A 15,000-nucleotide genomic window follows, 5' to 3' on the forward strand; every position below is an offset into this window, starting at 1 on the left:
ACAAATTTAAATATACTGACTTGAATGAAGAATACAATGAAATTAACGACGAAAGTCTTACGTAATTTACATAACAACCTTATAACTACATGAGAGTAACTCCTCTTCAGACCTGGCTATTCACCTCTGCAATGCACATATGAAAACATAAATGAAATACATTAATAAACTACTGTATTTACTCCACACTAGACCTGCTCCGTAAGAATATATATATATATATATATATATATATATATATATATATATATATATATATATATATAATATATATATATATATATATATATATATATAAAATATATATATATATATATATATATATATATATATATATATATAAAAATATATATATATATATATAATATATATATATATATATATATATATATATATATATATATATATATATATATAATTGTATATGCTTTTATCTTACATATCCAATTTTATACATACAAAATATAAATTATATATGTGTGTATATATATATGTATATATATATGTATATATATATATATATATATATATATATATATATATATATATATATATATATATATTATATTATATGCGTTTGCGTCTCGTGTCTATATTTTTGCTGATACGACAACAAATTCACGGAATATATGGAATATAAAATAGTGTGCTGAAGCGTCCTTATGTCCTTTGAGACCACTCTATTTAAAGTTGAATGAGTAAGCAGACTGGCCTTCAGCATGGTGGCATGATTAATTTGTCAATAAGTAATTAAAGATCTTGTTTACCTAAGTCTTTTGGGGCTACTGGTTTACTGTGTAAGCAAAGGGATAAACTGTTTATTCTCGCTCTTGCCATTGCAGTTACCTTTAATGACATCCTCAACACCAAAAGAAATTGAAGAATATCTATTCATGGACGTCCACATATATATAGAGGTTAGTACCTAACTGGAGTCACTCGCTCACCGTCCCTGGCCTTCTCGAGTCTCTCTGTGGGAGGAATCGCAGCAGCAGCCATGATTTGGAAACTTGTTCTCTTCTCTTCTCTCTTGACGGTTAGAATTCCACAGTTCCGATTTAGTTTTATCTAAGTTAAAATTTTGTTATTGTTTAGAGGTTAAATTCTCTTTTTCTTCTGAGTTTTTTAATTGTAATTTTGTTTTTCTTCTGAGTTTTTTATTTGTAATTTTGTTTTTCTTTCGTTTTTGAGGTTAAGCTGAACTCTTTTCAATTTATGCATGTAATGTAATGCTTAAATGAATTTTGTTCCATTCTCTGCCGCTTTGAGGATTTGAATTTGAAAATGAATCTGTTTCTTTTCAGAATCGCGTATTATCAGACTTCTTAAAATTTCAAATGAAAATAAAACGTATGAATTTCATATAATTTACCCTATTACTTTTAAATTATTTCCGCTTAATAGAAAAGTCCAGAGCATGGATATAAGTATTTTTATCATGCTGGATACCAGTTCAACTCGCACTTGTAGATACTTTTGCATAAAATAAATATTTTATTGTTCTTGTCAGGTCGGATTAGGTCGGACCAACTCTGGAAAAGTCCATTACCTGAACGACGATTTGTCACTGAAGATCCAGTCAAGGCTCCACTTGAGGTACCCCGAGGGACCCGCTGCCAGGGAGGCCCTGCCAACGCTGGGATGTAATCCAGAGAAGCTCAGGGCTGAGGTTTGTGATGGTTTCATCTTGCTAAGCAATGTTTTCGTGTAACGTTTGCTTCTCGTGCAAGAGGCGTGCAACGGTGAGAATTATAATCATACGAGTGTTGAAGTAACTATCAATGTATACCAATACCATTACACTTAATTTGAATACATTTCTCTCTGAATGAAAATCGCCATCTCAGGATAGATAGTTTTTCTTTCCTCCTATGATTTTTTTTCGTGTTTGTTTTCGATATATATCTCCCATCATGAGTAAAGGGGGTCATCATTCCAGGATTCGTTGACTGGAGTCCTGCTGAGACGCATTCCAAAGCTGGAAGAAGAATTTGGTCTCCGAGTAAAGCTTACTTTCAGCGAAGGTTTTCTGACTTCCTGCGATCTCGTCCCTTCAGGTGAGTCTCCTTAGTAATTATTGGTTCTTTATAATACTTTAGTTTTCATTGATAGAGTAAGAAATTTCACACCCTCAAAAATTATCAAAGTTGTAAAATTCCTAACGATGTTAAAAGGGAAATAGAAATGATAAAATAGAGCATTTGAAATAATTGCACTGAGATCTTGCATTGCAATCGAACCATTTCTGTCGTGTATGAATCAACAATATTTAGATCCCTAAGGAACAGTTCCACATTCCCCGATTGCAGAGATTACCCGCCAGGACACTTGCCTGTCCCCTCCTGTGATCAGCACACCCGGACTCATTTGCAAAGACGGCTGGTCGCTGGTCGAGTCCACTTGCTTCCTTTTGTCCGATAAGAAAGGGAAGTGGACCGAAGGGCAAGACTTCTGCAACGCCCAAGGGGGAACGCTGGCTACCCTGTCCTCATCCCTTCAGCAGGCTGTTGTTGCTAGTGAGTTGTCATCATGAAAAAAAAAATGCTCGTAATTTTAAAAAAAATTTTATACCCTTTTACCAAACTTTAATTTCGTTAATTCTTTTATGTTCACCAATTCAATAGTGTAGATAAACATGCAGTTCGTTTAATCATGATATAATGAAATCCCTCTATGTGCTCAACCCTTCATGCACTTCTATTCATTAAATACTTCCTGGACATAAAGTGGCTTGATTCCAAATACTATATACTATATACATACTATATACTATATACTATATATGCAATTATATTTATCAAATACTTCCTGTTACTCAAATTAAAATACTTTTCAAGGTCAGTTGAATTCAGACACCTGGATTGGTCTTAATGACCTGAAGGACGAAGGCAACTTCACCTGGGCTGATGGAGGTTCCCTTGATTATACCAAGTAAGGAGACAGTTGCGCCCAACGTTTTCGTTTTGTTAGTATCATGTATATATATGTATGTATGTATGTGTATGTATATATATATATATATGCATACACACACACATATATATATACACATACATTTTCTGATCGCCAAAGTGTACTAATGTATATTGGATCCCTCTCTCTGGTCACGGCTTATTTTTCCTTTCCTTACACATATACCGAATAGTCAGGCTAATTCTTTCCACATTCTCCTTTGACCTCATACACTTAGCAAAACTGATATCGTCATACAATTCTTCACCCAAGAGGTTAACTACTGCACTGTTATTGTTCAGTGGCTAATTTCCTTTTGGTAAAAATAGAAAAGACTCTTTAGATATGGCACGCAGCTCCTAAAAGAGAAGAATACTCCAAAATCAGATCATTGTTCTCTTGTCTTGATTAGTACCATAGTCTATGCACCGTGGTCTTCCGCTGTCTTGGGGTAGAGTTCTCTTGCTTGAGGGTACACTTGAACACACTTATCTATCTTATCTATCTTCCTCATGTTTTGAAGTTTTTATAGTTTATAGATGAAAGATCTATCTTTATATTTTTACTGTTCTTAAAATGTTCTATATTGTTCATTACTCTTCCTGTAGTTTATTTATTTCCTTTCCTCACTGGGCTATGTTTCCCTGTTTGAGCACTTGGGCTTACGGCATCCTGCTTCTCCAACTAGGGTTGTAGCGTAGCAAATAATAATAATAATAATAATAATAATAATAATAATAATAATAATAATAATCCTTAATTAAATTAACTTAAATATTCTTCACGTTACTAAACGTTGGTTTATGTAGTTGTAAGTAATTTTCCTCATTTCCAGTTGGGCTGATGGACAACCAGACAACAACGGTAAATATTGGGTGTTTGGAGAAAGAGACAATTGTGCCGAAATGAAAAAGAATTTCAATTACTTTTGGAATGACGATAATTGTGACGAAGAAAACAGGTAAGATACGCGATCTTCTTCAATGTCTACAAGTACAGAACATAAACATGGTTAAGGCTTGTTATAGAATATGATTGGTTGGCTTAGATGATTGAATCTTGATCTTTTATTACCATAGTTTTGTAAAAGTTTCCATTTTAGTATATTATGGGAGAAATGGTTTAGTCTATATTAAAAAGATCTTTTTCAACGTCTACGTCCATAAACCGAATATATGACGTAACATAATAGCGTTGATGATTATCATAACGATAATGACCATGGTTAGGATTGTGAGATACCAATAAACAAAGACAGTTTTTGGATCAAAACTCAATCCCTTTTGACATTTCCATTGAACTTTTACTGATTGAAAGACTCAGATGGGAAAGGGTCTCTTGAAGGTAACCTTTAATAGCTTTCACAAAAAGCAAGAGTATTATATAGGCTTCAGTTAAGCAAAATTTTCTGGATAATATCAAAAAAGAGTTTTCAGTAAATTTACGAAGATCAAAGTTCTAGGCGCCTGTGTGGGTCAATCTATTTCCATCTGAACGCAAAGTGGAAATGACAAATTTTGAAAACTATTCACTTTTTTCGATCTCTTATGGATAGGAAAAATATAAAATATTTTTTGAGAAACTTAAGAGTTTCATAAAAAAGTGTTATTGACAAATCGTCATCCATCGAACTCAAAAGATAAGATTGATTAAAAACATTATTCCTTCCCTCATAGATTCCTCTGCAGCACCCCAGCCGAGCCTGCACCTACAACCACAACAACAACAACCACTACTACTCCTACTACCACCACTACAACTACAACAACAACCACCACTGCTCCTCCTACATGCCAAGATGGATGGGAGCAACGCGACCTCTCCTGCTACATGGCCAGTGAAGATCAGGAGACCTGGCAAGGGGCCCATGATGCCTGCGTTGCTCTTGGCGCCACTCTTGCTTCCATCAAGAACGAAAAGGAACAGGATTTCGTTGCTGGTAAGGAAATAAGATTGCGTTGCAATTAAGGTAATCTAATTAGTTGGTATTAAGGGAAGAAGATTTCATTGCTTTTAAGGAAACAAGATTTCGTTGCTTTTAAGGAAACCAGATTTCGTTGCTATTAGGGGAACAAGGCTTAGTTGCTTTTAAGGAAATAAGATTTCGTTGTTTTTAAGGTAACAAGATTTCGTGGCTGGTGAGGAAAGAAGGTTAAGCTGTCAGGGAACAAGATTTTGTTGCTCTAAGAGAACAAGATTTCACAGCTAGGGCACGCGATCTCGTTGCTAATAAGGGAACCAGATCTTGTGGCTGATAAGGGAAAAAGATTGCATTGCTATTAAGGGAATAAGATATCGTGGCAGGTAGGAAAACAAGATTACCTTGCTAGGCAAAACATTTCTTCGCTAACAAGGGAACAATATTTTGGTATGGTAAAGGAAGAAGATTTCGTTATTGTCAAGGGAACAATATTTCATTGCTGGTAAAGGAACGAAAAGAAGATTCCATGCTATGAAGGGAACAATATTTAGGGGCTGGTAAGGGAACAAGATTCAGTTGCTATAAAGGGAAAAAGATTTCGTTACTGGTAAGGGAACATGATTTCGATTCTATTAAGAGAAAAAAAATCGTTGCTGATTAGGGTAACAAGATTTCGTTGCTATTAAGGAAACAAAATTTTGCTGCTGGCACGGTAACAAGATTTCATCATGGTAAGGGAAAAATATTTCATTGCTCATAAGGGAACAATATTTCGTTTCTATTAAGAGAACAATATTTCATTTCTATTAAGAGAACAATATTTCGTAGCTATCAAGGGATAAAGATTTCATTTCTATTAAAGGAACAAGATATTTTTTTTTTTTTTTGTTAAGGAAACAAAATTTTGTTGTTAGGAAACTAAATTTCATCAATGGCAAGAGAACAAGATTAGCGAACAAGCTTTCATTGCTAGAAGGGAACTAGATTTCATGTCTATTAAGGAAACAAGGTTCCGTGACTGGTGAGGGATCAAGATTTCGTTGTTAGGGAACAAAATTTCATATCTAGCAGAAGAAAAAGATTTCGTTGTGGCAAGTGGATAAGATTTCCTTTCTATCAAGGGAACAAGATTTCGTTTTTACTACGAGAACCGGATCGAATTGCTAGGGAACAAGATTTCATTGCTGTCAAGGGAAGAGGAATTCGTGCTGGTAAGGGAACAAGATTTCGTTGCTGGTAAGTGGGGGAACAATCTTGTTTAATAATAGGAAATGAGTTCCTTATAATTAATTATGAAGTTTTAGAAGGCTGCAAAAGACTTTTCATCCTCAACAAATAAGTATTGAACTGAAGAATACGTTAATTTAAAGTATTATATGAATTTGTTTTGTATGTATACGAATATAAATATTCAATCATACATAAATATAAGATTAGAGAGATCTTCAGAGGGATGAAATATTAATCAATTACTTCATTTACATGTCTTATGATGTATTACTAATCCATTAATAGCTTTTCACGACTTCTGATGTATTATTAATCGCCTTTCAGGTCTTCTCGATGCAAGTGGATGGATTGGTCTGAATGATTTGGAGAACGAGGGCGTCTTTGTTTGGGATGACTGTAGCAACGTGACCTTCACCAAGTAAGTTCAAATCAGTTGTCAGATGATATTCTACGTAGTATAGATAACATTTAATAATGATATTTCAATGACGAACTTATCTTATTACTTAGCTCACCAGAAATTAGAATCAGTAATCTTTTTTTTTGCAACTCTGGTTTTATTCAGCGGAAAAAAAAATGGTTGATATCTTTCTGCCCATTCATCAATTATTTTTAGTTATCTGCATTTGTCTACTGATGAAGAAGAATGAATTCTTTCTGCACACCCATCAATAAATCCTTTTTCAATGATTTACATTCACTTACGCAATAAAATACCTATATAAGATGGACCGTCATCTAAAGGAACAATGCTCATTTCTATTTCGACAAAATTTCCTCCAATTTTCACTGATTTCTCATAGGTGGGAAGTTGGGGAACCCAACGACGGCAACATCTTGGGATTCGGAGGCTCCGAAGACTGTGTGGAGCTGAAGAAATCCTTCGGCTACACGTGGAACGACGAAGATTGCGCCAACGAACGAAGGTTGGTGGTTTGGGTCAAAGGTTATATGAAAGAACCTCTTAATGTCCACTTGATTCTATGGGTACTTAACGTCACTAACGTTCAAATTCACAGTTATGGAAACTTTTAGAAGTAGAGAGTTATTCATAGCACTTCTGTTAGAAACAAAAGTGGCTTTCAAATATCAAATCGGGTATTATATATTATAATACATTTGCATAATTTATGTAAATGATTTGAAAATATTTCTTCAAGAACATACTTTAGAGCAACTCATATGCCTCTCCACCAACTCCTCTTTTATGGATAAGCGATTGGGCTGTTGCAAGAATATGCCTTTGCTAAAAGGCATTAAAGACGGCACATCAGGCAACCAACCCTTTAACGTAGGGATAGCGGTAGGGAAGGAAGAAGAGAATTGGGATATATTAATGTGAAAAAATCAAAAGGGAATATTGCTATTTTCAGGGACTTGTCTAGAAGGCTTTGCGAATTATTTATATATCTATTTCTTTCAGGTACGTTTGCGAACGGCCAGCTGAGTGAAACCAGAGGGCAAATTTGCCTACTGTTCTCTTACAAGACAAAGAAAGGTGGTGTCATAATTAATTGATAATTTGACAAAAAAAAAAAAAAAATCTTATTTTAGGGTCAAAATCGATAAAAATTTATGTAATGCTACAATTTGAATAAAGACAATTAAGATGCAATTAAGTTTATGACCATTTCATTTCAAATATCCTTTAACAAGCAATTTTCTTATACGTATGTATCTATCAGTATGTATTTCGATGAACGTGCACTTTAATACTAACTTATTTCTATATGCATGATCATATGTGTAGCCTATGCATTTTCATTTGCAACTGAAGCCTATAATTGAGTTACATTAGTTGTTCTAAGACTTTAATTCAGTAACATGACAATTTTATTAAGTAGGTCATGTTAGTTATCCATTCATTTACTGACCAGCGAAACGTTGAATGAATTCTATTTATCAAATATTCCGTGATACATGCACATACGCACTCACAGACACCAAGTGAAACATATATATACATGCATATATGTAGTAAGGCGATCTTTGTATTGAAATCTGATTTGAAAAAGGAATACAATAGAGGTTTAAAGTTTTAAAGGCCACTCAGAAATAGGAGAGGTAAAGGACAGTGCCATACCTAAGCCCTACTCTCGGTCCAAGCTAAGACCAGAGGGGGCCAGGCCATGGCTGCTGATGACTCAGCATGTAGTACTATAGCCTCCTCCAAACCAGTAATTACAAGAAACTGTCAAGCTGGACCGGATCTCAAACCCAAGTCCATCAGGCTACTATAAAATACGATTGACTTTTTTATCCTCTAAACTTGACACTTAATTACATAGACATATGTTGACATTCCCACTTTCCTTTGTGAGATTGACCATTGCTCAATCAAAAAGGTTTAGATTGCAACAAGCAGCCACATCTGATTATTATTATTATTATTATTATTCCTTGCTAAGCTACAACCCTAGTTGGAAAAGCAGGATGATATAAGCTAACGGCCTTAAGCAGGGAAAATAGCCCAGTGAGGAAATGAAATAAGGAAATAAACTACAAAATATGTTTAAGAACAATAACAATATCAAAATAAATCTTTCATATATAAACATAAAAACTTAAAAATAACAGGAGGAAGAGAAATAAGAATAGTGTGCCGAGTGTACTCTCAAGCAAGAGATCTCTAACCCAAGACAGTGGAAGACCATAGTATAGAGGGTATGACACTACCAAAGACTAGAGAACAATGGTTTGACACTGGAACGTCCTTCTCCTAGAAGAGCTGCTTAGCTAAAGAGTCTATTCTTCCCTTACCATGAGGAAATTAGCCACTGAACAATTACAGTGCAGTAGTTAACCCCCTGAGAGAAACAGAATTGTTATGTAATTTCAGTGTTGTCAAGTGTATGAGGAAAGATGGGAATGTGTAAAGAATAGTCAAGACTATTCGATGTATGTGCAGGCAAAGGAAAAAATGAGCCGTAACCAGAAAGAAGGATCCAATGTAGTATTATCTGACGGTGATCAGTCTATATCTAATAGTGACTTTGACGTTTTTCTTCTTATGTAAAAAAAAAAAAATATCGGCGTTGTTACATATTTTGAAATGTTTTCCTATTGGACCAATGCAGAAGAAAACATAATCTTAACTGTCGGTGTTATAAATCTCTTATAATTACTTCTTGATCTATTTTCATCAGACATTATTATTCGTACATTAGTTACATCCAAAGTACCATTCTGATAATTCATATCCAAAGATAAATATAAAAGAAAATCCGCAATTTAATCCCATTAAAGATATTACAGTATGTAAAAATATAACTGAAAGCAAGATATTATTTATTCATTTTCAACAAATATAACCTATACCTATCAGTAACATTAGCACATAAATTTGTAAACATATTGGCTATGCATATAGATACACACACACAAACACACGTGCTTCTATTTCCAAGGGGACAGTAGTGCTAAAATAGACTAATATTAAAATATTAAGGGGAATTTTCAATTTATATTGCGCAAAACTTGTATTTGTGTTATCTACACTAGTCCTGCTATCAATTCATATCAGTGTAACTTCAAGTCAAGACTCATCCCTTGCTGATAACACCACATACCCTTCAAGATATATCCACTGAGTCAAAGACACAGAGAACAGATTATCAATGAATGAAACACGGGAATCTTGGCTTCTTGGCCACGAATTCTACTCCAGTTCGTCGATTTTCTTTTGATATAATACGATGAAACCAATGCCTTTTGCTGATATTTTCTTGAAATTACAAGTCCCTCAATTTGAGCCAGATACCTAATACTTGATTTATTCATTCCAATGATATGGTGCCACAAATAAGCTTGAAACTGGTGACTGTAATTATGATATCTTGAATTCCGCATCGACACCTTCATTTTAAAAGACTTACATAGCTTAGATTATTCAGTGCCCAGAAAAAATCAACTAATTCTGGTCTTAATTTTTTGGTAATTTTGCAATATGATATCAATAGTTGGCAACTGTGCCATATTTGTCAGCTGAACTAAGCCCTATGAACAAAGCCACAAGTTCTCTCTTATTTTAAGTATCCGCAATATGTGACGTCATTTTTATTTCTTCCTAAGAACTGCAAGAATAATGTGACAATGTTACTTGGTGCATAGAATACACAACACCGACATAATATTCATCATATTTACATAGACCTATTTAGAATGTGCGAATACTTTAGCAAACACAACTGAGAATGGACGCATACCAACAATAGTCCCATATATATATATATATATATATATATATATATATATATATATATATATATATATATACATACATATATATATATATATATATATATGTATATATATATATATATGTGTGTATATATATACATATATATATATATATATATATATATATATATATACATATAAATACAAGTATAAATTCAAATAAGCCATATATTTTTGATACATTGTCTGGATTCTCTTGCCGACCTCGGGATCAGAGTCCCAGGCAAAATCACACAAAGACAATAGCTTCTGAACGGCAGGGAATATATATTTATATATATATATATATATACAAATATATATATATATATATATATATATATATATATATATATATGTGTGTGTGTGTGTGTGTGTGTGTGTATGATATATGTATCTTATAGCATCATCTCTGTACTTAGAGTGGCTGCATACAAAGTCATAATTCTTTTCTTGTGAATCAATAGAAATGTAAAGGAAATTTTTGAATTATAGAACTTTTGTTTCATGAGTCCTATAAAATGACTAGATCTAATTTCAAAAGTTGTGTCCCAAATATAATAAGACATACCACACAAATAAGACAGAAAAGGCATACAGGCATTAAGTGTTTCTACATCTTCATCTTCCCTGAATGAACTAAGCCACTGAACAACATTAAACTTCTTGATGTTAAGCCCATACGGCATTCCTGTGCACCTAAAATATTATCTTTCTTACAAGTGTACGCAACCCGTCAAAAATGGCGGCTAATTATCTAAATAGATATGCACCTAAACGCCGGACGCATACATATACAGATTCAACCCTTCCTAACCCCTCCCACTTTTCTAACTACAACCCGATGCTCTGGCAATTTGCAGGAGATTGTGGTTTCCAATTGTACCTCTCGGGGTAACCCCTCTTACCAGGGTATGACTGCTTCCTTTCCCACCTTCCCGAGGGACGGAGAGAGACCGCAAAGAAATATATTTATATATAAACCAGACACTTGCTTTTTATTGTAGACGGTGCAACCTATCCAACTTTAAATAGCGGGGGGTGGGGTGGGATGCTGCACTTGATCAGTTCAGTTTATGGGTGGAAATATTTAACTGTTCTCTCCTTAAACCTGACGATTTATTTATTCATTTAAATACTGGTGAAATTCACATGGACGACAGTAATTAAAAAGTGCATTGAGGAAGCAAGGAATAGAAGTCCTGGAAAAGCTTGATGGAGGTTGTCCCCGATAGGGCACTCATGAATGGCGAACGAAAGGGACAACGACACTGCCCTAGCAAGCAGGGCAATGTTCTAGAGACTGGCAATATATGTTCATTGCCGAAACCCCCTCTCCAACCAAGCTAAGACCAGGGAGGGCCAGGCAATGGCTGTTGATGATTCAGCAGGTAGACCTATCGAATCCCCCAAACGCCCCATCCTCAGCTCACAAGGATAGTAAGGTTGCAGACACTAAAGGAACTAACGCGTTTGATTGTGACTCGAACCCCAGTCTGCCGATCACCAAGCAGAGATGTTACTAATATGGTCATGACATCCAGTAAGCACAAGTGCTTGAAATATAGTGGTGAATGGCGCAATAAATTCAAAGGAATTCGATTTTCTGCCAAAGAGCTTTCAATGTAGATGTATTGATGGATTAATCTGATAGAAGTATTACTGCTCAGGGGGTTGCTCCACTATTCAGTAACCCATATGAATATGGCAATGACTTGTGTGGTGTTCTTATTTGTTATCATCCCCTGTTGAGGGAAAAGGCTTACCATTGAATATACAGCCATACCTCTCGACACGAAAGAGTCTGTTTTCGAAATGTTCAATTTGCGGAACAAGATGCGAATAATTTTACGACTCGTATCACAAAAAGATGTTTACTGCAGCGAAAGGAGCTAATGCACGAGAACCCAACCGTGTCCATGACTGATTTTAAAATCCGCGTGCCGCCAGCCCCTAAACTCGCCACCATCCTCCCGTGCTCCCATGGGTTGTCTCCCTACTCAGATGCAAGTTACCACCATAAGATCCTGCTCTCCTATTGGTCAGCATCCACTGTAATGTATTATTATTATTATTATTATTATTATTATTATTATTATTATTATTATTATTATTATTATTATTATTATTATTATAATAATAATAATAATAATAATAATAATAATAATAATTATTATTATTATTATTATTATTATTATTATTATTACTTGCTAAGTTATAACACTAGTTGTAAAAGCAGGATGCTATAAGCCCAGGGGCCCCAACAGGGAAAATAGCCCTGTGAGGAAAGGAAACAAGAAAAAAAATATTTTAAGAACAGTAACAATATTAAAATAAATATTTCCTATATAAACTATAAAAACTTTAACAAAACAACAAGAAGAAAAATTAGATAGGATAGTGTGCCCGAGTGTCCCTCAAGCAAGAGAACTCTAACCCAAGTCAGTGGAAGACCATGGTACAGAGGCTATGCACTACCCAAGACTAGAGAAAAAATGTTTGATTTTGGGGTGTCCTCCCAGAAGAGCTGCTTACCATAGCCAAAGAGTCTCTTTTGACCATACCAAGAGGAAAGTATCCACTGAACAATTTACAGCGCAGTATTTCACCCCTTGCGTGAAGAAGAACTGTTTGGTAATCTCAGTGTTGTCAGGTGTATGAGGACAGAGGAGAATCTGCAAAGGATAGACCAGACTATTCGGTGTATGTGTAGGCAAAGCGAAAGCGAACCGTAACCAGAGAGAAGGATCCAATGTAATACTGTCTGGCAAGTTATAGGACTCCATAACTGTCTAGAGGTAGTATCTCAACGGGTGGCTGGTACCCTGGCCAACCTACTACTCATTATGCATCTACGTATTGGCCTTCCTATTTCTTTTCGTTTCGTCAGCGGTATCGTACGCATTGACTTATTGTTTGTGATTTCGCTTTCATAACTATTGTATTGTATCGTGTGTGATATTATGTTATAAGCCATGGGTCCCAAGAAACTTGCTGATGTCCAGGGAAAGAAGAGTATGATGTTTTCTATGGAGACGAAGATGGAAATAATCAAGAAATACAAGGTTGGCATCTGTTTAAGTGTGATCGTGAAGTAATATGGCCGAAAACCCCTCTACGATAGGAACGATCCCGAGTAATTTCAGAAAAATTTCAAGAAGCAGGCAGAAAGAAGCTTCTTTGGACGATTCTTTTCAAAAAGAGGCCTTCGGCACTGCCAAGCTGAAAAAAAAAACTAGAAAAACGGCAGTGATGGAGAAAATACGTAATTAAATTCCGAAAATACACAACGTAAAAAAAAAAAATAGAAAAGCACAAAAAAAAAAAAAAAAAATAGAAAAGCACAAAAAAAAAAAAAAAAAAAAAAAAATAATAATTTCAAGTCTATCGTAAAGTTGAGTTAATATTTCCTGCCATTTGTTAACGTGTTTCCTAAAATTAGGTATTAATATTTTCTGTTATTAATTAATATGTTTTGTAATGTTGAGTGTTTACGCTTTCTGCCACTTGTTAACGTTTTCAACCGTTTGCCATCCTCATCTACCGCCTTGCAACTTCGCTCTCAGACATCGCCTCACTCCAAAGGTAAGGTTCCACATTCTTGTTACTGTATTTTTACTGTTTGCTCTAATTATACATTTCTTTTACAGGTAACCAATGGTCAAGTTATTATTGAATAATCCAAACAATTGTAGTCATTCGTTGAATATTGTATAGTGGAGTGCATCCTTTTTATAAACATTTAACGTGATATTTTTGTAGGGCCTGGGATAAATTAGGCTATTTACATGTAAAAGGGGACTCACAAGACGAAAGAAATCATGGTACGAAAACCACTATGTGTTGTGATGCATTACTGTATAATTTGCACACACAAACTCACTCACACACCAGTATATACAAGACGTTTAAAAAATAGATGGCATAACCTCTGAATTAAGTTCTCTACGTCTAATAAAAAAATACTTACCATACTTTCAAAGTTCTAGACTGTTGAAATGCATGATAATCAAATTGTCTTTACCTCCCACAGGTGGACTCTTGAAACATGCATAGCCTTGTGGATGAGACATAAAAGCGCTTCCTGGAAAACATCTTGCTTGATTTCCTGGACGGCATTCCACTTATCTCTCTTTGACATCCGTGTTCCCTTGTATTTCTACCTGTGGGGCCAATTGAAATCACTTGTGTAGCCAATTCATCAACGGAAAAAATCATGGACACTTCGCAATCGAATTTAAACAGGTTGGGAGACAATAAGAAACACGTCAGTAAACAGACAGCGTGTTTGTGAGTCCATGAGACGTCGTTGCCGGGGTGGGGATTGCGTATTTTGAACAGTTTCTCTAGGCCCTAGAGTCTAGGGCATTCGAAAACATTGCCTATCTGACGGACGTGGGGAATATAGGTAATCTCATTAACATATGTTTTAATAGACCGTAAGTCGGAAACTTAACTTCGTGGGAACTATTTTCATTTTTAGGTAAGGAACTTAATTAAGAAGTTAGGCCATCTATTTTTTTTAAAAACCTTGTATACATATTCACAAACATACACACACACACACACACACACACACACATATATATATATATAAATAAATAAATATATATATATATATATATATATATATATATATATATACATATATATACGAATAATGTATACATGTATACATG

General features: G+C 34.7%; 1 protein-coding gene across 1 annotated transcript; it reads left to right on the forward strand.

Moving 5' to 3' along the window:
- The first annotated feature begins 930 nt into the window (after positions 1 to 930).
- LOC137614900 (macrophage mannose receptor 1-like) lies at positions 931 to 7,138 on the forward strand. The gene is made up of 9 exons (XM_068344559.1): positions 931 to 1,036; positions 1,511 to 1,669; positions 1,940 to 2,057; positions 2,310 to 2,516; positions 2,838 to 2,931; positions 3,788 to 3,913; positions 4,629 to 4,891; positions 6,428 to 6,521; positions 6,907 to 7,138. The coding sequence occupies exons 1-9, from the start codon at positions 998 to 1,000 to the stop codon at positions 7,136 to 7,138; spliced, it is 1,332 nt and encodes a 443-aa protein (XP_068200660.1). The 5' UTR covers positions 931 to 997.
- Positions 7,139 to 15,000: the final 7,862 nt, after the last annotated feature.

Source organism: Palaemon carinicauda, chromosome 2 (genome assembly GCF_036898095.1).
Source record: "Palaemon carinicauda isolate YSFRI2023 chromosome 2, ASM3689809v2, whole genome shotgun sequence".
In the NCBI taxonomy this organism is placed as follows: domain Eukaryota; kingdom Metazoa; phylum Arthropoda; class Malacostraca; order Decapoda; family Palaemonidae; genus Palaemon; species Palaemon carinicauda.

Bases quoted from the DNA above. Each gene is read 5' to 3' on its own strand.
- LOC137614900 (XM_068344559.1), top strand. From the start codon at position 998: ATGATTTGGAAACTTGTTCTCTTCTCTTCTCTCTTGACG. The intron at 1,037-1,510 runs GTTAGAATTCCA...TGTTCTTGTCAG, and splicing joins TCTTCTCTTCTCTCTTGACG to GTCGGATTAGGTCGGACCAA. The intron at 4,892-6,427 runs GTAAGGAAATAA...ATCGCCTTTCAG, and splicing joins GGAACAGGATTTCGTTGCTG to GTCTTCTCGATGCAAGTGGA.